This window comes from Syngnathus acus, unplaced genomic scaffold, assembly GCF_901709675.1.
Source record: "Syngnathus acus unplaced genomic scaffold, fSynAcu1.2, whole genome shotgun sequence".
Lineage (NCBI taxonomy): Eukaryota > Metazoa > Chordata > Actinopteri > Syngnathiformes > Syngnathidae > Syngnathus > Syngnathus acus.
In genome coordinates, this window is record NW_023590230.1 from 92,678 (window position 1) to 115,980 (window position 23,303).

Genomic DNA, 23,303 nt, shown 5'->3' on the forward strand with positions numbered 1-23,303 from the left:
AAAAAATCACATACTTGTATGCTTTATTAGCGGTGACACATTTTGCTACGCGTCAATCTGCATCTAACAATGGGGGGTGACAGATGTCTTCAAAAACTCTATTATAAAGCTAATAACCCAGCTAGTTACGGAGGGGAGGCACGTTTACACAAAGGAGTGATTGTTAACTGTAAAAACACTAATATTAAAAAAGTGAAAGCGTTTCTAGCAGACCAAGATACTTATACTTTACACAAACCAGCCAGAATAACCTTTCCTAGAAATAAAGTTTTTGTTCGAGGTCCTATGAGACAATTTCAAGCAGATTTATGTGATATGCAATCACTAGCACACTCCAATGACGGATATAAATATTTACTGACCACAATTGATGTGTTTTCGAAACGCGCTTTTGTACGAGTTCTGAAGACCAAATCAGCTCAGCATGTGACCAAGGCCTTTGAAGATGTCTTAGCAGTTAGCGGGGTACCCTTACGACTCCAGACAGATAAAGGGAAAGAATTTTTTAACAAACATTTCCAGAAATTAATGAGACAGCATAATATTATACATTTTGCAACGTCTTCTGACACAAAGGCGCAAACGGTTGAACGCTTTCACAGAACGTTGAAATCACGAATGTGGAGATATTTTACTGCCAAAAACACACAACGATATGTCGATGTAATTCAGGATTTTATTATCAGCTATAATGACAGTTTCCATACTAGTATAAAAATGGCACCTAATGCTGTAAACATGGATAATAAAGACATTGCTTTTACTAACCTCTACGCAAATAACCCCTTCCGACAAGGAATCAAGTTCCGCTTCGCTCCAGGCGATGCAGTGCGTCTATCTAAATTGAGAGGTATCTTTGAGAAGGGTTATTTACAAAGCTTCACGGACGAAATATTCAGAATTACACAACGTCTTCATCGCGTCCCGCCTGTATACAAAATATCGGATTTAGACGGTGTTTCTATAGAAGGGAGCTTCTACGAAGCGGAATTACAAAAAGTAAAAATAAAAAAAAACAAGATTTTTCGTATACAGAAAATCCTTAAATCACGCATCGTGTCAGGCAAACGGGAGTTACTAGTTCACTGGGTTGGCTGGCCAGCCAAATTTGACAGCTGGGTCCCCGCATATAGAGTAAAAGACATTTAAAACTCGACAAGCTGTCACTCTGTGAAATTTCAACATGGGTGATGTCCACAGAGAATTCTACGTAACACTAGCCTCAAATGCTAGCATGCACATCTTCCCTGAGAACACGCTTTCAGAATTTAAAGTGGAATTAGCGCAACATATCGATTTAAAAGGCTCATGGGAGGTCGGCTTATGTGAAATTTCATACATCAACTCAATTTCTGACGTTCCTGAGAAAAAACGGGACTTCTACTTCAAACATCTGAAACCACAAAACTCCCTCGATGGCTTTTTAGAAGATGATTCGGAAATTAAACATATGCAGAAAAATCGAGAGGGTGTTCGGAATTTTTACCTCAAACATACGTCTCGAGAGGTTGATCCTGAGGTTCGGCATACGCTGAAAATTCGAGGAGGCGTTTACAACGATCATGAGTCGTTAGCTTCTGAAATCCGAACTCTATTAACTAAAACCAGTACGAGAAAGATTGACATTCAATTTGACCAACATATGCGCAGATATCTGTTTACAGGCGAAGAAAGTTTGAGAATTATGTTCAAGAGCCCCCTAGCGTATATTGTTGGAATGAACCCGGAACATTGGCTCCAGCTCCGACCGGAAGGCGTCTACGGACAACATCCGGCTGATAAAAGAGCCGGTTTATATTTTGTATTCGTTTATACAGATATTGTTCAACATCAAACTATAGGTGACGCTTACGCACCGATGCTTCGCACTCTCCCCGTTATGGGAAAATACGGAGATGTTATAAATAAAACTTTTAATCCTGTGTACTATTTAAACGTGTGCAGAAGTCATATCGAGACCATTACAGTTTGTCTCCGAACAGACCAGAACACCCCTGTGGAATTTGAATACGGGAAAGTTATCCTCATTTTGCATTTTAGATCGAGATAATAAAAACAATGATGACATCATCCACACATCCCGATATGTATAGATTTGTGGATTATTACGAAACGCAAGTGGGAGGAGCGTTTCAAGGGTTTCAGGGGAGCCCCGTTCAATATGGGCGTGGCCTAGGGTCTATTTTTGCAAAACTCTTCCGTTTCGTGATGCCTATGTTCAAAAGCGGCTTTAACCTGGCGAAGCCACACCTTCAATCCGCTGCTAAAAACATAGCAACGGATGTAGCCGGGCGTGTCATAGAAAGAATTCAACGCAAAACAACTACAGCTCAAGAAGGTTCCGGCCTTGCAGTTTTATCACGCAGGGGGCTGCATCCTGGGGGGCGTAGAAAAAAGACACTTAAAAGAAAAAGACGCTCAGCCGATCTCAGATCAGTTAAGAAAAGACGAAGGAGACGGAAGGCAGATATTTTCTCTTAAAATGGCCCTTCTACATTTTAAATCGCAAGAGTGTGTATTATCAAGCCTCGATTTGTTTTCTTGTCCGTTAACACAACTATCTATCGAAGATAGTTCTTATGTCGAATTCCTACCGTTGTCGGCCATTGTGGACCAGGGGCCAATTGAATTCTTTATACCCGGGGATGGTTCAAAATATTTAGATTTATCTGACACTCTATTACACCTGCGTTTAAAAATAACACGTCGAGATGGGTCTAATTTGCCGCCGCAAGAACAAGTCGGGATTGTGAATTTCCCGATAAACACAATTTTTAGTCAATTAGATATCTCAATGGGGGGAAGATTAATATCACAGTCTAGTGCAACGCATGCATATAGATCCATCATTGAGCTACTGTTAAACTTTTCACACGATTCATTGGAATCCCAGTTCACAGCAGGAATGTTTGCCAAAGACACTAGGGGGCGCATGGACTCTGTTGTTTTTGACGGGCCTAATGTCAACGAAGGCCTGGCCCGCCGTGCACAGCTGATGGGAGGATCACGTGAGTTCCACGTCACAGGACCGCTACACGGAGATATTTTCTTTTCCGAACGCCATCTATTGAATAATGTGGATCTACGGCTAAAGTTAACTAGAGCTCCGGATGATTTTTGCCTCATGAGCGCTCCAGACAGCGACTCGTGTCTCAAGATATTAGGAGCTTCACTTTACGTGAAAAAAGTTTCAGTCTCCCCGGCTGTCTCTATTGGTCATGAAGCCGCTTTACATAAAGGTAACGCTTTGTACCCACTAAGTAGAGTCAATATAAAGACTTTTTCTATCCCTCAAAACTCACGGATTTGTCACCAAGATAACCTCTTCCTCGGACATATTCCTAAACAAATTGTACTAGCTATGGTGAATCATAACAGTTTTATGGGACGACGAGATTTAAACCCCTTTAACTTTTTACATCATAACATTGAGTATTTGGCGCTTAGCCACGAAGGTCGCCAGATACCAGCTAAAGCTTTTCAACCCAATTTCGAAGCTGGATTATATACACGTGAATTTCATAATCTGTACACAGCTACGGGTCGCTTTTTAAAAGATTTACCGCTCTGTATCGATCAACAAGATTTTAGTCAAGGTTATTCACTTTTTGTCTTCAATTTAAGTCAAGCAGATGATTCCGGTGCTTTGTCCCCCGTGAATAATGGTGTTTTAAGATTAGATTTGCGATTCCGTACGCCCCTCCCACATACAGCCACGCTTATCGTTTACGCTGTCTATGATTCTCTTATTGAGATTAATGCCAAGAGGGAAGTATTGATGGACTATTATTGACACTATGAACGGCCGTGAATTGGATTTGATTATGACTCGGACGCAAAGGGCGCTGTTTGGAGGTGTTTTAGCGTCAGACGAGTTAGCTGACGTCAAAGACACGCCCCCCAGACATTATATTGTCAATACACATCCTCGACATCTCCCCGGGGAGCATTGGCTCGCTTTGACTTTAGAATCTGATGGTTTGGCCACATTCTTTGATCCTTTTGGTCTGCCGCCGGACAGTCCTTATTACCCGTCAAGTATATACAGATTTCTGAAGAAGCATTCTAAGCGTATCGAATATCATAATGGGCAACTGCAACACGAATTGAATGACACCTGTGGTCAACATTGCGTCTACTACCTGTCACAACGAGGGTGGGGGTTGAGCTACAGTGAGGTAATAACGCATTATAGTACCGATCCTCTGCATAACGACGTCATGGTTACCGATTTTGTCAAGAATTGTCGGAGACCTGATAGGATGCGCGGCGGTCAAATATCTTGTTCATTACATAAATTTAAAGAATGTCATTGTCTGAAACCGTGTTAATGTTTTGTAAAATCTCTTTTATTCAATAAACATTGTTAAAGAGAGTTACAGAGTCATTAGTTTTTTCAGTAACAACATTAACGTATCTAACATTTTTTAATAACTAACCCATTTTACTACCGGCGATCTGTTTTTCCTTTTTTTTACGCTTACATATTTTGCATGAGAAACATCATCATCATCATCATCTTCATCCCTAGCGTATTTCAAACGTTTGAAATCAGCACGAGCAGAGGGGTTGGAAATGGTTGATTCAGGTAGATTTAGCTGTGCTAATGTACGCAGAAATTCTGTCCAGCCAGCCGGTTGAGCTGCTAGTTTCTTACCGGTCACAATTAAATGTTTTATCAAATCGCTCATGTGCGAGCCCCTGACAGTTTTCCCTCTAAAAATAAATTCGCTTCGTGGCGTCCACCTTACATCTTCCGCCGATAATTTTTTCAGCACATAGGAGGCGTTGCGGCGATAACGTGGACCTATCGTATCCAAAATATCAACCCAATCTTCATCCGGCACTTTTTGAGCCGTTTTCCTTTCCTCTTCAACGCCCGTCTCTTCATTACGAATCGTAATAGGAATCTGCTCAGAATCTTTTTGTTTGATCAACCCCAGATAACGCTGCAGCAGGGTTTGATAAATTTTGATCTTTTCATATTGATTTAAATTTTTATTATCCAAAACCTGTTTCATCTCCTCATCCAAAGAATACTCAGCTCTGTCACGAATGGTGGGGGCTGGCTTATGGAGCCTCTCGAGCTGGTAAGGGGAGATCAGGAACATTTTCTGCGCCGTTTTCAAACTCATTTTATTATTTGTTCATAAAACCACTAATAACACTCCCCAGAACAGGTGCGAATGCCGCTAATAAAGGCAATATGAAACCACCTTTCTGAACTAACACAGCTCTTTTCTTCTTCAGAGTATTTTTCTTATTAGCCAGAAAGCGGATATTTTTCTTCTGCTTTTTTAGTTTTTTATAGAGTTTTGATTTTAAGGGTAGATGTCCTTTTAAAAGATTCAGAGCAATCTCACACAATGCTCTCACTAAACTATTCGGACCTCTGCGAAGTAAATGCTTACGTTTGGCCGGTTTGGATGTAAACAAAGACTTGAGTAACGACGCATTTCTTTTTAAAAGCTTTGTCATCGTTTTATTGTTTGGGTATATAAACCACAGGCCACTGACTATGTAGTACACCTGTACGTAGTCTATATTGTTCTGGGCATGACGGCGTCAGATCTATCAGTAAATACCCGTGCGGCTCTTTCGTTGCATCTTCGAAAGATTCCAAAAAAAACTTCCGGTTGCTGGGGCAGATCTGATTCGCTAAAACATTCACTTGCAATTTATCACGGGGGTTTTTGAACAGAATCAAATAATTACTGTTTAAACTAATAGTACGGCTGAATTTCCCTTGATGGAATACATTCTGTGTTAGCATTATAACGCTTAAATCTTTATGATGTCTATATTGTGTGAATATGCGGACCACTTCCGGATTATCCGAAGCTTGGAAGATGATGTCGTCCAGAATCAGTAGGTGGTGCTGCTGCGGAGGGAACAGCTTCTCGTCATCAAAAGATTCAGGCAGCCCCTTGATGAAAACGATGTCTTTATTCATGTTTTTGAGCTCATCGTACATTGGTTGGTAGGCAGTATAAACCCAGACAATATTATCAGGTTTTTTTCTCATAACATGTTCAGGATTTTCTAAAACGGTTCTGACAAAGAATGTTTTACCACAACCTGACGGCCCTGCTATTATAGAGGAAAAAGGAAGTTCTAATCTAGGGTCAAATTCAATCTGGTTAAAAGCCATTTTCCACACACATCTGTATGTATGGAGGGAGATCAATAACCAAATGGTTCAGTGCGACCTTGAACGAGCAATCTTCTTTTGTCGTAAACCACACGAAGCCTTTTGGAAAATGATGTGTTTCTGAGATGAAACCCCCTCTTATCGCGAACAATGCCATGTTGGGGTGCGTAAAGCACATCTGAGATTGCACCTGCTGTGTCGATGTACCCCTGAACCATGTCGAGCATGCTATCGAGATTGATACTCTGACCGCTTTCGTGAGTCTGCGTGATCCCTTTCACCTTCATGACTGTGAGGCCGGTCGCTCTTGTCCTGTAAGCGTATGTTTTAGGCCCTGCTGAGACAAATTCTGAAATGCTGTCATTCGAAAGCTCATCTGTCAAATCGCCCAGATAATCCCCTAGCGGGAGGGCACTTTCGCCAGGTTTCACCGTGTACACGAGACTGTCTGTGTCTGTGTAAAGAACGCGCGTCTGTAAAATTTCTAAATAGCTGTACATTTTTAGACGTGCATACGCGGTTGTGAAACAAGCAGCTGCCACGTTTGATGTTTTTGAGGCGGGTATCTCATTGTTTATGTTGAAACAATACTGTACAATCGAAAGCTTTTCGCTGATAAAGTGGAAGAATTTCACATCGTACAGACCCGAAAACAGAAGTTCAAAAAATTCCTCAGATTTTGTCACAATCTTTGTGTTTGTCATGTTCTCACGCTGGGCTAGTTTTCCCCACAGGTTATTTAAACAGAGTTTTGAAACTTGCCGTTTTCCAGGGTTTACAGCGATTTTAGAAGGGTCTAGTTGGATACCCTGATGAATCGCGTAGCTCTGTATGTAATTTTCTCTATCAGCCTGATTGACCGCATGCGCTGGATAGCCTGAAGATTCTTGTTTACCTTTCAGAAATGCTCGCATGTAATCACGGAAAATTGTGTCGCTCGCTCTTGTGTAATGCCATACTTCTGTAATATCTGCAACAGTGTAGCCAAGATCAAGTGCCTTAACGAATTCAGGGGTTGTCCAAACACCTGTTAACGATCTTTGCTCATCATTATGTGTACAGGCTGTCTGTTGATTGTTATGCTCGGCGCAAGTACGACAGAGCGTGAAGACGAGTTTACCTTTAGCTGTTTTGAAAGGTAAAACAGGAAAATACAAACCACGAGGCGGATTGACGGTAGCGCTTATGAAGCCGAAATACAGTCTTGGGTCTTTAAAATCATTGTGGATAATCGTCGGATGACCAATAGGGTAGATGCCTGTACTGTTAATGAAAGGATATAATGATGTGACATCAACGTACAACACCCTCTCATCAGCTTCGGCCGTGTATCTTAAAACAAATGTGTTTGTTCGACCTCCGAAAAGAGCCTGCCTCGGCTTGAGCGGTGTAGGGAATTTGGTTTTTTTCAGGAATTCCTTAACCTCTATGTTCAATTTTTTCATTTGCAACCATTCGTGCTCCCATATAATTACAAGGTGCACATCTTGTTTCAGCTGTAGTTCCTGAATTTTCTTTTGGGTGGTGTCAAACCTCTCCTGAAAGGGCCGTTTTGTTGTCGGACATATATTAGAGAGTTTGTAGCATTCTGGGCAGCCGTGGTGATAGCAACCAAAATACTCAAAAACTATTTTCATGCCCCCGATTTCAGAATAGCCGTCTACTGTGTAGTTATCTATCTTAACTTCACCCCCGTTCAATGCGTGTCTAATGTAGATATTTTGACTATGCATGATCCATTGCATGTATTGAATAGAATCGTGTGAGAAAGCTTTGTACTGACGCATGTAGTTGTCTGAAGGCGTAATGGCTAGTGTTTGAGGGGTTAGGAAATTAGTGCGAAAAACTTTCATGCACGCCGAGGCTATTGTGACGGCGTTGAAAGGGTCTGTTCCCGTGGCCTCAAAATACTCGCTCCTGAATTTCTCACATCCTTGCATTAGCAAATCAACATCATTCTCACAGTAGGCTATCGCTTGTTTAGCAAAATCGAACACACTGTTAGCTTCTTTGTCGTACCATTCATCAAACTTAGCACGTTGAGAGGGTGACATTCGTTCAACATCGTAGTACGTAGGGTCAGGGTGGCATCCTACGTAGTTTAGATGTTCTAAAGAGCTGAATTTATGTGGGAAACAACCCTTTGATTTGTCTACAAGACCCAAGGCCTTAGGCAACGCACTTAGCGGCATCGTTAAGAATGACAACGAGTCTATATAACGAGATTTTGTGTCTAAATCAACAAATGATAGAACCTTACTCCCCTGCATCAGAATGTCAAGTTTGATACCTAATTCAAGCATTCTCTTTATCAAGATGTATGAATCAAAGCCTCTCGCGTTATGTGCAACAAATGTCGTGTGTTTAAACCGGGGGTTTCGAAAAAATGTGAGGAATTTGTCAACACAGTCTGTACCAAACCAGTGTTTCGCTAGTCTATTTGATTTACAGCAGATAAGAAAGGGTTTGTGTAAACCATCTGCATCTACATAGGTTTCAAAATCATAGTAGACTACATTTTTGCAAGGTGGTTGAGGTTTGATGGGCTGCACGTAGCACATGTGTGGGTTCAGTAAGGCATCATCACCTTGGTTTAAGATCTCATCACACACGGCGCACCTTTTAACAGGACAACGGTGTTTAACACCTGTACCATCAGCTTTCACATAATATTGGTGACCGCATTGCAAGCATTTTTTGTATGAGGCGCAGTTGCTCACACGATTCGTCGTTCGAAACTCTTTATGTTTGGCAAAGCACTCCTCATTACGACAGTTTTTGTTACAATCAGGGCAGATAACCTGTTTAAGTCGGCTTTGTTTACAACGAGGATCGAGACAAATGTTACAATGCCCCTCACAGTAGTGGAATCGCCAATTTTCATGACCTCTGTAGCAGTGTCTGCAAAAATATGCATGCCCTACGAACGCTTCTATCGCTTTCACGCCATAATAATGATTCTCGAGGTGTAAGACAAATAAATTGTCTTCGTCTGTTTTAGGGTAGTGTGTGTCGAAGAAAGTCATGGGCCGGCTGTCTTCTTTTCGATACATTACAGTTATTTTCCGTCTGAGAACTTTTTCAAATTTATGCACGTCCCCCAGACTCACAGGTGTTTGACAATCCAAACCCACACTCTCATGTAAAAGTCGTGCTTGTCTTACGGCCTGTTTTGATGTTAGAGTGTCGTTTAGCAGATAGGTTAGTGAGAGAGCAAAGCATAGCCGATTATCCTTATTCCGAGGTATGTGCAAGTGTCGTTTTTTCCGCTTCAAAATTTCTTTGTTGGTACTGTTCACCAGTCGACGACGCATTCCGCCACGTAATGGGGTGACTATTTGGACAATAAGCTCTAAATTCTCATCAGCCAGAAGCTCTACATTTGATTGAGCTAGACGTTCAAGCAAAGCCGTTACATTATCTCTGACATTGTTTATGTCGCTCTTTTGTTGGTAAACGTGGGCCCTATCATTTCCAGCCACTATCTCAATTTGAATTACGTCACCTGGCTGTGTTCGCACGTCAACCTCTCGCAAGACGTCATCTATTTTTTCTTCAATCTGGAGGTAAAAGGTTGCAAAATCATTGCTGTTTGTTTGTGATGGTATATTTAATTGTCGCCTTACTTCAACATTGTTGAAATGCGGTCTATTAACTACAACAGCACCGCCACGCTGATCAGTTATTACAGAACTGTTGTTAGATTGGCGGGGTATGTCTTGAAACGCTGGTGCGCTGTCATCAATAACATCTATCTCGTGATCGATTATAACCGAGCAGTTAGGTTGAAATGGCGGTGGCATGTTACCAGTTATTACAGAAGCATTGTCATGATGGTGTTGCAATACAGTCGTTGGGTCAATCAGAGGCTGCGTATTTAGATTTTGGATCATGTTTAGCAGTTGAGCCGGAATATCAGGACTGCTACGCCCGCTGCTACCGTTAGCTTGGTTATTTAATTCTGCTATCATGTTTAGCAATTGTGACGGAATCAGTGTAGGACTTTGTCTACCGTCATTCTGACTTTGACTGTTTAGCTCGTTTACGACAACTTGTAAGTGGGCCTGAATTTCAGGACTGTCTGTGTCTCTCCCCTCTAACATGGCATTGTTCACAATGTTGATCAGATCTGATATTTGGTTTGGAGAAGCACTGGTTGACGGCAAGTCTAGCTCAGGTGTATCACTTCTTTGGTCTGTTTCACAAGGTAACTGTAAATCTAATTCGCCGATGTTTGTTAAGAAATCCGACTCTGCTGACGTAAGATTAGCGTGCTCCATTGTATTTCTTTTTATGAAAATCACAATAGAAACAACACAGTGTAGTAAAAAAAAATCGGACCTATCTTGATTCAGCCAAATCTGTCAGAATACGTATTATCTTAAAACATTCTTGTAACCGATTCTTGTAAATACAATTACCACTGCACTTTATAGGGCGTCTTGTCTTGTGGTGATGACTCTCGCTTGTCGATTCAGACCTCTTGCTGTTTGAGTGATGTGTCTTGTAGAAGGCTGCACGTCTGCTTTTCCTCGTTCTTCGAAACCGTCCGGTGTCACTACGCTTAACTGGAAGTAGATATAAAAAAACAGTTAAATCGTTATAATACCATCAAAAAAAACATTCAAATGATAACATAGAAAAGATTACCTCTGACTTTGTTTATCGACTCTTGAGGAAGTTTAGCATCCTCGTAGACAGATAAAACCTCCGCTAATTCGTTGTCTGTGGATGCCCCCTCTTCCGTCTCTATGCTCTTGACAACCCCCTGTCGGCCGGAGGGGGGTATGATTTGGGTGCTATCACGTGACTCTGATGACCCTGCCGTCTCTATGCTCTTGACAACCCTCTGTCGGCCGGAGGGGGGTATGATTTGGGTGCTATCACGTGACTCTGATGACCCTGCCGTCTTTGGTGCCTCAAAATGGCGTCCAGAGCTTTCCTTTAGAGTCGGGGCTTCAAAACCAGTTTGTATCAACGGGTCTTTTTGTCTAGTGGCCGCGGCCACGAGATCTGTTACATACATAAAAAATAAATCACCAACTAATAGCATTTATATTAACTAGCGTAAGTGAACAGTTGCCTTACCGTAGTCTGATTGCGTCAAATAAACACCACTGTAGTCGTCATCGAATACGGCATGTACGTCAGCAAATACAGTTATATCTGCATGATATTACATACACATTACATCATGTTTTATATGATAATCTTAATGTATTATTATATCAGTATAAATAGTAGCATGACTTACCTTTAACCATCTCGGAATCATTGACGCTCTCCAACTTTTTGATGCACTCTCTGATCAGAGCTCATGTGCTGGCGTGTCTTCCCAAATAACCCCACCTTAAATATACCAGCAGTAGGTCCACCCCTCACCCCTTAAAAACACACCTGTACATGCCCCCCCCCCCTCACCGTAACACCAAGATAGCGCCCCCTAGCGGTATCATGGTGACACTGCACCCACCCTACAACATTTACAAAACAATAGACATACACCTGCATCTTTACATAACAACGAAGGCACCTGCATCTTTACATAACAACGAAGACACCTGCAACATTTACATAACAACGAAAACACCTGCAACGCCCCCTAGCGGTATCATGGGGGTAGTGCATCCACCTGCCTCATTTGCATAACAATAGACATCAAAGTTAAGCGCATTGTTTTATTCTCTAATGCGCTCTAAGCAATACAATTAAAAATGCTTATAAAACATAAACCAAACGTTGCAGGTGGTCATTTCTGCATGCGCAGTGATAAACTGGGCACTCTGAAGCCCCCAAGAGCACTTTTTACTATGCCAACCTAACCAGAGTGACGGGAGAGGCACCATCCAGAAAACGTGCTCAGCTCGTCGAGAAAATGCGATTTAAGCAATAAAACAAAAAATGCTTATAAAACATAAACCAAACGTTGCAGGTGGTCATTTCTGCATGCGCAGTGATAAACTCGGCACTCTGAAGCACCCAAGAGCGCTTTTTACTTTGCCAACCTAACCAGAGTGACGGGAGAGGCACCATCCAGAAAACGTGCTCAGCTCGTCGAGAAAATGCGATTTAAGCAATAAAACTAAAAATGCTTATAAAACATAAACCAAACGTTGCAGGTGGTCATTTCTTCATGCGCAGTGATAAACTCGGCACTCTCAAGCCCCCAAGAGCGCTTTTTACTCTGCCAACCTAACCAGAGTGACGGGAGACCACCATCCAGAAAACGTGCTCAGCTCGTCGAGAAAATGCGATTTAAGCAATAAAATTAAAAATGCTTATAAAACATAAACCAAACGTTGCAGGTGGTCATTTCTGCATGCGCAGTGATAAACTGGGCACTCTGAAGCCCCCAAGAGCACTTTTTACTATGCCAACCTAACCAGAGTGACGGGAGAGGCACCATCCAGAAAACGTGCTCAGCTCGTCGAGAAAATGCGATTTAAGCAATAAAACAAAAAATGCTTATAAAACATAAACCAAACGTTGCAGGTGGTCATTTCTGCATGCGCAGTGATAAACTGGGCACTCTGAAGCCCCCAAGAGCACTTTTTACTATGCCAACCTAACCAGAGTGACGGGAGAGGCACCATCCAGAAAACGTGCTAAGCTCGTCGAGAAAATGCGATTTAAGCAATAAAACAAAAAATGCTTATAAAACATAAACCAAACGTTGCAGGTGGTCATTTCTGCATGCGCAGTGATAAACTCGGCACTCTGAAGCACCCAAGAGCGCTTTTTACTAGAAAACGTGCTCAGCTCGTCGAGAAAATGCGCTCTAAGCAATACAATTAAAAATGCTTATAAAACATAAACCAAACGTTGCAGGTGGTCATTTCTGCATGCGCAGTGATAAACTGGGCACTCTGAAGCCCCCAAGAGCACTTTTTACTATGCCAACCTAACCAGAGTGACGGGAGAGGCACCATCCAGAAAACGTGCTCAGCTCGTCAAGAAAATGCGATTTAAGCAATAAAACAAAAAATGCTTATAAGACATAAACCAAACGTTGCAGGTGGTCATTTCTGCATGCGCAGTGATAAACTCGGCACTCTGAAGCACCCAAGAGCGCTTTTTACTAGAAAACGTGCTCAGCTCGTCGAGAAAATGCGCTCTAAGCCAGTGGTCCCCAACCACCGGGCCGCGGACCGGTACCGGTCCGTGGGTCACTTGGTACCGGGCCGCGGAGCCGCACAGGAAAAAAAAAAAAATAATAATAATAATTTTTTTTTTTTGTTTGTTTTTTCATTGACGATCAATTCATTCAGGTTAAGACGCTCGTCCCGGTCACGTGACATGTTTCCCCAGTCGAGCCCGCAAAGCTAGAAAAAATGAGTAAGAATTTATTTTGAAAAATATAAAAAATTTGGCGAATCTCTCCCAATTACATCTGTCGGTGCATCTGAAAAATAAGGACTCTTGACACAGGGCGCTCGTCTCGGTCACGTGACATGTCACCACAGTCAAGCCCGCGAGGCAAGCAAAAATGAGCAAGAAACAGAGAAGTTTGGAAAGCTTCTTCGGAAAGGGAAAAACGTCCAATGAGGACACTGAAGAAGAAGAGGCTACGACTTCTAAGAAAAGGAAAGCTGCATTTAAAAGAACATTTCTGGAGTCCTACTTAAAATATGGATTTATCGCCACAGGTGACTCTGACGCGCCAAGTGCACTCCGCATATGTGGCGAAAGGCTAGCTAACGAGGCAATGAAGCCTTCAAACCTGCTTCGGCACATGGAGACCAAGCATCCTGCATTTAAAGACAAACCTTAACCACTTCGGGTGTCATTGTCTCCGATTACGCCTAGATGGGAACGGCTCATTTCTGAGAAAAGAGCTCGGTGCTCCCACTAATTCAACGTTTTATTTTTATGTGGTTTATATTTGTTTTTATGCCAGTCGTATCATTTTATTTCATCCTATTTATATATATAAATATTTAAATAATAAATATATAAATATATTTATTTATATAAAGGCCGGTCCGCGAAAATATTTCTGACACGTAACCGGTCCGTGGTGCAAAAAAGGTTGGGGACCACTGCCTTAATACACACAGTGAGTCTAAGGGCGGACATAAACAATAATACTTAACAGGTACCATTCTGGATCCATTTGCCAGTCAATGGGGGGAGGGTCGACGTCACGATCGAAATTAAATTCAAGTAATAGCAAGCGCCGTGGCCGTTTGTGTGTCTGCGCCCTCTTGTTGAAAGGCTTATCCGTCTATCCGTGGATTTTGGTTCTCTGCTGCTGTTGTTGTTGTTGTTGTTTTTGTTGAATAACGATCGTCCGCAAAAACGACACTGGGTCCCCATTGTGACCTGCAGTGAAAATGAAAGAAATGTCACGTTTGTTTTCAAAATTTGCATTATTTATTCAACTGTTATTTCTTTTTTTTATGGACATTTATTGAGCGCGCAGCCATGCCACTCGAGACTTTCCAAGACATTTCATGTGGGGAATTTTGTCCCTAAGTGGATACTTTTTAGTTATTATCAATTTGACCAATAGTGAACAACTATGTGTCTGTGCTCTTGTAAAACAAACGTATCGTTGTGGAAGAAGCCTTGAACGTTCTGACGACTCCCCCGCAGCAAAGCCAAAGGAGTGTGATGAGTCCAAAGTCATTTTTCAATTTGTTCGCCATTGCGGTGTGGTGCTGTCACGTGTCTGCCCGTCGGAAGGAACGACTCGGCCCCGCCCCCTGGTTTCAGGCAACCTTGGACTCGCAACATAAGGAACAAGCAGCGGTGCCGTTTGTTTGTCTGCTCCCTCTTGTTGAAAACCGAGCCCCCTTGTTGCTTAATACTGATCAATTGCTTCCCATTGTGACCTGCAGTAAAAATGAAAGAAAATGTCACGTTGGTTTTCAAAATTTGCATTCTTTATTAAGTACATTGTCAATAGAATTGCCACTCGGTTCCATTTCACTCAATTGCAGGTTTCTCTGCACGGGTGGCAAATAAGTCACCCCCTTCTCCTCAAATCGAGTCACTTTGCTACAAAGTAGGATGAGCTGGCCAGTCTACACCGAGTGTTTACAAGCAATGCCGAAAGGAAAAGGCACGTTCACAGAGGAGTTGAATCAAAGATTCAATAAAAAATATGATACTTTTAATGATCCTATTTATATTATAGATATTATGAATAAAAAGTATTCTACATATGTTTTGTGCTTTTGCATTCGAGGCCTGCGAGGCTCAATTGGAGACGCTTTCCCTTCATTTCTCCCAGATTCATTTGCTCATCGTCTCCTCGTTCATTTTCATTCAAAAGCACGTCCGCTAAATGTATTTTCTCATGTTCTCTGAAAATCAACACGAATTCTGAGAGGCGTGAATGGAAAAGCTTCTGTAGTCTTGTGTATACTTGAACATAAATTGAGTGACACCTCATTGAATTCCAACTTTCATACTTGGATTTAATTATTTGTATTTACTGTTAAACGAGTTGACTGCTTTTCGCTGTTGTTCCCTTCCAGAACATTTACAAAGTCACAAAAACAAAAGGAATCAAAGGCTTTTTTTTTTTTTTTTTTTTTTTTTCCTTTTGGTTATGCACACACGCGCGCGCCACTCCCCACGTCGCTTGAGAGTGCTTTGAGATGACTACCTTCGAATGTGACGTTTTTGATGTGTGGGCGTGGCCTGCCTTTGGCTCGGAGCAGGGTGGACCAAACGTTCATTTTTCCTCTGTACTTGAACCACTGGCTACTCGCAGTGAGGCGACTTATCATTTATTTTCTTCCGACAAGAATCGTTGCGACCCTCAGTGAGAGGGGGGATTTTCCTCCAACATGTGGGAAGAATTAAACCGTGTTCTTCTCCTGATTGGCATATATTGGGCATGTGCTTCAGGTAAGCAATTTGTATCTTTAGTCCATCGAAACAACAGTAAAGAGCTGGAATGTACTGTACTGTGAGTTAGCACGACTGCATCTGCTTCTATTCTAACATTACGGTGCCTGAGAGAAAAAAAATAATCATTGCAATGTCACACATTTGGACGACAAACACTTTGAGGAACTTTGAAGAATCCTCATTATTCGGACACTTTGATGTAGTTGCTGTGTACGTCAATTGTCCCGGACCGGACCTTTCTTGTTATCGAGGCTTGCCTTTATCATCATCATTTTCATCATTCATGTGGGAAGCTGTTGTGTCCGAACATCCGAGCAACGTGACTTTGAAATGACGAGCTAAAACCGTTGAGTCAAGTGTCTTTGCGTTTTCTTACGGCGGCAAACGAGCCCCGCTTGTGAATTTTAAGTGCGCACTGGCTGTCAGGATGACGTATTGAAGTTGAGCATATAACTTCAAAATATCCAATCTAAAATTGGCCCTTTTATTTTGGAAGCCGAATGTGTTTTTACTGGGCTTTTCCTTCCATCTCTTTTTTCCGTGTATACTTTTGTTTTTCTTTCGCTCTGTTATTTTTTATTTTTTCTATTTTTTTATTCCTAAAACATGGGCACGCTTGGAATTCAGGAGCGGCTGATTGGACTTTGTGACACTTAGATGAGTTGCACCGTTAGGGTTTAAGACACAGAATGACAATAAGACACAAGAAGAATAATAAATTATATATAATAATAATAATAATAATAATGATAATAGTGATCATAGTGATAATACTAGTTTAATAATAATAAAAGTAATACATTTATTATTATTAATAATGATAATGATAATAATAAATAAGAATAATCATTTCTTACACCCCTTTATACAATATATTATGCACAAGTGTATATAGACAAGATATTTCTTGGCGCCCCTATGATACGAATATTTTCATGATTTATATGAGCTAATTATAATGAATAATAATCAATCATTATTAGTCATTATTATTAATAGTTTCTTACAGTCCTTGATAGAGTATTAGCAATAATTTCTTACAGCCCCTTTATACAATAGATATTTCTTAGCACCTCTGTTATAAAAAAAATCATGGTTATTATGATCTAAATATAGATTATAATCATTATGTTATATTAATTGTAATTATATTATTAATAATACACCTTTGTGTCTGGTCTGTTATCATCACACACCAAAAAGTTGCAACACAGTTGTGCAGTTCATAATATCGCTGTGCATCATCAAAATGTGTCGGCATAATGTTTTCAAAGATTGCAAAATTGAGTAGGAGACTCTCAATGCGTGTTCATTTCTGCTAGTGAATCGCAAGGCGCATCTGAATAATTGCATTTGCCCCTCAGAGTCCATGCTTATTAGGATTGATTGATTGATTGATTGATTGATTGATTGATTGATTGATTGATTGATTGATTGATTGATTGATTGATTGATTGATTGATTGAGCCCGCAGTTTAAAAGCCCTTCTTCTCCATGAAACAGTCAGGCCTGGCTTGTTTGGCTTTGTACTTTGATATAAGGAAGGGCGGGCGGGCGGTTGGTCTTCTTGAGCTAAGAAGGGGGGAGCGGTCCAACTGTTGCAACGTGTTCCATTCGATTGAGTTGCGTTGTGCTTTAGCACCCTCCAGTGGTGAAATGTGCGATGACCTGATTTGAGTTTAGCTCATTGGTCATCGATATGCCACACGTGCGTAACTGGTGGGTGGGGTATTTGCTGAGGTTGAAGATGATGATGATGATGGCATCTTTTAAGTGGAACAACTTGCACCATTGGTGGCTGACGACATACTTTTTGCCCCACTGTACATCTGAAGCTGAGTATCATCACTTTGGGGCCATTGTGTGCAATCCTTGGCAGGCGTAAGTGATGCTTTTATGCAAACAATCAGCAGCTCCACGTTGCTGCATGGCGCTGGCTGAACCCAAAAATGGAGGACAGGCATGTTTTTGGAAGGGGCCAAAGCGACAATGGGCGTTGGCCCCCCCCATCCCCCCTGACAGAATCCTCGTGCATTTGGTTGAGATGCCCCCAATGAAGAGCACAGAATAAAAACATGCAAGTGTTCCATCAGTGTGCTCTGATCTATCCGCCTGATCCCCAAATTGTGCCTTCAGCCAACAAGTGTCTTTCCGGGTGGCTCGAGCACGACTCCAGCTGCTACAAGAAGGTGGTGACGCCCAACGGTTGGTTGGGGGCCCGGCACCACTGCGTCTGGCAGGGCGGCGACCTGCTCTCCATCACCACCTCGGCCGAGGAGGACTTTGTGAAGCGCACCATGGGCAACACCCGCTTCTGGCTGGGACTCTCCAACCAGGTGAGACGGAAGCAGTCGTGGACTCTGCAGCGACAACTGGAACTGTTTTCTTCTTTCCCCCCCAGAAATGCGACGACGTCTGGTGTGGCTTTGAAGGCGGGAGCCAGAAGCTGATCTGGTCCGATGGTGAGACAACGACATACACCAACTGGACCTCAGACCAATTTAAAAGGTAAGAAGTCACATCTTCGCATGCTGTTGTCAGGCGGACACGCGTAAAGGTTCTGGAACCAATTTTGAGAACGAGCACTCAAGGAAAAATAGGAAAATGTTCCTTTTTATAATCTACCGACAGCGCCGACGTCGCGTCCTGCGCCTACGTCAACCAAGGAGTTAAGTTGTCGCCTGGGAAGTGGAGGTCTGGCTCCTGCGCTTCCTCGTTGGCCTACATGTGCAAACGGCCGCAGAGTAAGTCTGCACGTCCGTGGTCACGTTGCTGATGAAAGGTGAGATGCGCAAACGGGTCTTTTTTTGCAGGCTGCCCGGAGGGACGGACGTGTACCTTCAATAGTGTTACTGCTGTAATGAAGAGTGAGTTGCAGCACGCTTATTTGCGCTTTAACCATCTCGTCATGGTTTCCTCCTCAATGTTTTTCCTTGTGGCCTCAGCTTCCGACTGCGACGATGGCAACTTCCTTTATGGCGATGATTGCTATCTTTTTGACACGACGCATAGAAGTTGGGAGGAAGGCGAGAAGTTTTGTCTCGCCCGGCGAGGCCACCTGGCTAGCATACACTCTGAGCAAGATGCCCGATTCATTACTGGTGAGCACCGCCACAGTCGTCATTTGGCTGAAGCTCTTCTTGCCCTGAAGCTCTTGTTCTCCTTCCTTTCATCAAGATCACTCATATTACTATTCTACTTGGATGGGAGAAAAGAAGAAGGGCAACAACTACGGGTGGACTGACGGAACAGCTTCTGTAAGTGGATTGCTGAAGGCCTTTGGAAAAGTCATGTTGCAGGCATCCGTCTTGTCTCGAGGCATCGGGCAGCCGCTTACAAAGTATTGGCGATCTGATTTTAGAGAGGAGGCGGTTAAGATGATATATCATGGACGGTCTTTAGGTCTTCAGGGTTAGTTGCTTTGTGCACATTTTCCCCAGACATTTGGGTTGCCAGGGCGGGCACCATGTTTTATTGCAATGTTCATACTACTTTGACTGACAGGGTTAGTTGCTCTGTGCATGTTTTTCCCAGACATGTATTTGGGTTGCCAGGGCGGGCACAATGTTTTATGGCAATGTTCATACTACTTTGACTGACAGGGTTAGTTGCTCTGTGCATGTTTTTCCCAGACATGTATTTGGGTTGCCAGGGCGGGCACAATGTTTTATTGCAATGTTCATACTACTATGACTGACAAAGTGAAACCAACAACCAAAGTGAAACTTTAATGAGAGAAGGTACGAAAACGGTGCAAGTGAGGAAATGCGGCGGGAAGATGACTACATCGAATGCAACACGCTAAAGTTCTGTCCAAAATCTCGTCCGCAGGACTACGGAAAAGTTGTCTACAGCTCCAGTGGTGACTGTTCTAATTTGCATACCAGCGAAAGGCTGTACAGAAACTGTAATTGCCGCTGGACATACCCACCGGTCTGCAAAACGGGTGCAAACGTCCCTCCCGAGCGCCCCTTTTGGATGCGTGAAGCATTTGCTCATATTCGCTCCGCTTTTTCTGCAGCCAAGCGCGGAGGGCCTCCACAGCTGCCACCATTAGTCGGCCAGCCGGGTAGGTGTCCCGCACTGCCGCCGTCTTGCGCTGTCTTACGCCGTCTGGCTCGCAGACTGGACTCAGAAATGCGGCTGGTGGCTGGACAACTCCGAGAGCGACTTCTGCTACCTGATGATCCGCCAGCCCACTAAGACCTGGCAGGAGGCGCAAGACGACTGCCAACGCCTCCAAGGGAACCTGCTCAGCATCACCGACGACCATGAGCAGACCTTCGTACGCGGTAGGCGGCCATGAATTGAAATATTGGCCATGAACAAGTTGTTGTTGTTATATGTTCATTTCGAACCTATTTAAAACATGAAAATAGGAAAATAAAACACCACTTTAAAGTGCCATATCTAAGTCACTGAAACAAACAACCCAAAACCGCCAACAACAAAGAATGCTCGAGTGTAGTCAGTCTGTGTGTAGTCAGTTTTGTCTTTTTTTTCCCCTCATACATGTTAAGGAACCAGTTTTTCGACACTTTTTTTGGAACACTTGTGTTTGCCCTATTTTCATGCTCATTTTCCAGACCATTCCATAATTTCACCCCACAAACGACGGTCATACCCTTACTTTTTATCGTTGTTAAGACTTTTCCACTCTGAAAATTCTCTTCCTTTCTCAGATGATAGCCACCATGCTTGCCTTTCCAGAAACAAATTTATACCTTTTATACCTTGCTGTGTACATATAATTTGAGCCGTCTTGTGTTTGATCACATCCCTGAGTGACAAAAGTTTGTCGGGTATTATAAAAAGTGCGTTTGTATGCTCCTTGTTATTTTTCCTATTGCTTGCCTTATTCGGTGTTACCCCGTATTTCCACGCAGTAGTTCAGATATGGCAGTATCTGGAGTCCGGACTGCTTCTTGCTTTCCTCAGAATTGCAATAACCTTTGACATTTTTGTTTTTACATGATTGATTAATGTGTGATTTCCAGCAGCTTTTTATTGTCAACAGTCACGCCCAGGAATTTTCTTTCAGAAACCCTTTCTTTCATACCATTGTCAATTTTCACTTCGATTTATACCTGACAAATAATTTTGTTGTTGGCAGTTTGGTTTTACATTAAACCACGTATTCATTTCTGTGGTGATTGTTGGTTTCCATAAGCTGCTGTAAATTGTCCCCAGCGCAATAGATGTTTGTATCATCATCATTTCATGATGTTGGATACACAAGTCGTTGAAGAGGACCAAGGGCAGAGGTTGTTCACCTGTTATGGGATACATGATCTCCAGACTTTTTACAAATTGCTGCCTGTTGCTTAAGTAGCTCCTCAGCCAGTCCATGATGCCATGATTTACTGGGTCAAATGCTTTTGGTTGATGATCTATTAAGATCCATTAGTGTCCTTCCGGAATCCATATTGACTGTCAGCTAAAAGCTTTTTTTTTTTTTTCTTCAATCTCGTTTTCTCGTTTTTCTGTGAACAGTTTTTTTTAATATATAGATCAGTTTTATCACACACACACACACACACACACATATATATGCAATATCCGCATTTTTTTGGTCAGATGCTGGTTGAGGTCTGATCCCTCAGCCGTCTACCCTGTTTCAGTAGCTCCAATTTGTGTTTGCAAACCGCACTGTTATTGCTGCTTTGGTTTTAATATTTCTCGATGGTCCCCCTGTCTAACTCAATTCCTTTTGAGCTGAGAAAGTCGATCACCCGGAGCTCAACGGATGACGCGTCCTCCTCACTCGGCTCCTCTTGATGATGTCGTTCATTCTGGTACAGGTTACATCAAGGCTCTGATGAAAGCATCCTCTCTGTGGTTGGGCGCCAATGTCGCCATCAGTGACGAAGGCAGCACGTGGGCTGACGGAGCCTCGTTCACTTACGTCCACTCGACTTCAGGTCTGTCGGAGACGGTTGTCTGCTGCAATTTGGAGGAACGGAGGAGCACTGAGATCTTCTCTCCCGCCCCCCAGGTACCCCCGATGGAAATTGTCTTTCCTTCCTCACTGGCAACGGCAACTGGCACTACGACTCGTGCAACAAGAAGAGAGGTTACGTCTGCAAGAAAAGAGGAAATGGTAAGTGAGAGGCAGCGCCCCACCGACTGTCATCGCCCCTTGACGTCTGTGCCTTGATGTCTCTTTTTCTTTCCTCTTGCAGTAAAGGCTACGCCGGCTCCTGAGTGTAAGTCGCCTTCGACTGCGTTGAAAACAATGACCCTGGAGTCACACCATGCCAACCAACAAATTCTGTCCTTTTTCGTTTTTATGAAGTACTCAGCCATGTGTTGAATGTTTTTTGCATCGTTTTACCTTGTACAACGGCACTTTGGTTGTTTCTGAAGCGCCAAGGTGAATGTTCCGGAATCCTTTCAAAATGTAAACGTCTCTGATGCCATTGGGCTAAGCTAACCAAGTCGAGTCCCGGATCTTCCAATTTGCCCGAGAAAATGTAGATTTGGCCAGCCGTGACCCGCAAATTGCCCTTTGCTCAAAATGGTGGACTGAAGGGCAAAAACAGGAGTGTGCTCTGATCTGTTCCCCAAATTGTGCCCTCAGCCAACAAGTGTGCTCCCGGGTGGCTCGAGCACGACTCCAGCTGCTACAAGAAGGAGGTGGTGACGCCCAACGGTTGGCTGGGGGCCTGGCACCACTGCGTCCGGATGGGCGGCGACCTGCTCTCCATCACCTCCTCGGCCGAGGAGGACTTTGTGAAGGGCACCATGGGCGAGGACACCCCCTTCTGGCTGGGACTCTCCAACCAGGTGAGACAGAAGCGCAAGCGGCCGTCGACTGCTGCGACAAGTGGGACTGTTGTTCTTTTTCCCCCCAGAAATGCGACAAGTTCTGGTGTCGCTTTGAAGACGGGAGCCAGAATCTGACCTGGTCCGATGGCGAGACAATGAATCACACCAACTGGGCCTCAAATCAACTCGAAAGGTAAGACGTAACTGCTGTTGTCAGGTGGAGGAGCCAATTTTGAAAAGGGCCATTTGGGGAAAGTGAAAAAAAAGAAAAGAAAAATGGGAAAATAATTGCTTGTGTCTTTTCTCCCGACAGCGCCGACGTTGCATCCTGCGCCTACGTCAACCAAGGGGGAAGGGGTGAGCCCGGCAAGTGGCGGTCTGGCTCCTGTCTTTCCTCGTTGGCCTACATGTGCAAACGGCCGCTGAGTAAGCCTGCACGTTTGTAATCAGGTTGACTTTGAAAAGAGAAAAGCTCCAACAGGTCTTTTTTTTTGTGCAGACTGCTCGAAGTGTAAGCCCAAGA

The 23,303-nt window shown here is 43.1% G+C and overlaps 2 protein-coding genes and 1 long non-coding RNA gene across 3 annotated transcripts; all 3 read left to right on the plus strand.

Moving 5' to 3' along the window:
* Nucleotides 1-18,087: 18,087 nt before the first annotated feature.
* Nucleotides 18,088-18,524, plus strand: LOC119118997 (snaclec agkisacutacin subunit A-like). Its single transcript, XM_037245644.1, has 2 exons — nucleotides 18,088-18,348; nucleotides 18,414-18,524. Exons 1-2 carry the CDS (start codon nucleotides 18,088-18,090, stop codon nucleotides 18,522-18,524), a joined length of 372 nt encoding a protein of 123 aa, XP_037101539.1.
* Nucleotides 18,525-18,972: 448 nt separating this feature from the next.
* On the plus strand, nucleotides 18,973-19,859 carry LOC119119007. Its single transcript, XR_005097048.1, has 3 exons — nucleotides 18,973-19,113; nucleotides 19,190-19,269; nucleotides 19,844-19,859. It is a non-coding gene; the product is annotated as an uncharacterized LOC119119007 (long non-coding RNA).
* Nucleotides 19,860-19,990: 131 nt separating this feature from the next.
* On the plus strand, nucleotides 19,991-23,241 carry LOC119118998 (C-type mannose receptor 2-like). Its single transcript, XM_037245645.1, has 8 exons — nucleotides 19,991-20,081; nucleotides 20,137-20,304; nucleotides 21,814-21,933; nucleotides 22,008-22,112; nucleotides 22,195-22,218; nucleotides 22,593-22,798; nucleotides 22,867-22,973; nucleotides 23,094-23,241. The coding sequence occupies exons 1-8, from the start codon at nucleotides 19,991-19,993 to the stop codon at nucleotides 23,224-23,226; spliced, it is 954 nt and encodes a 317-aa protein (XP_037101540.1). The 3' UTR covers nucleotides 23,227-23,241.
* Nucleotides 23,242-23,303: the final 62 nt, after the last annotated feature.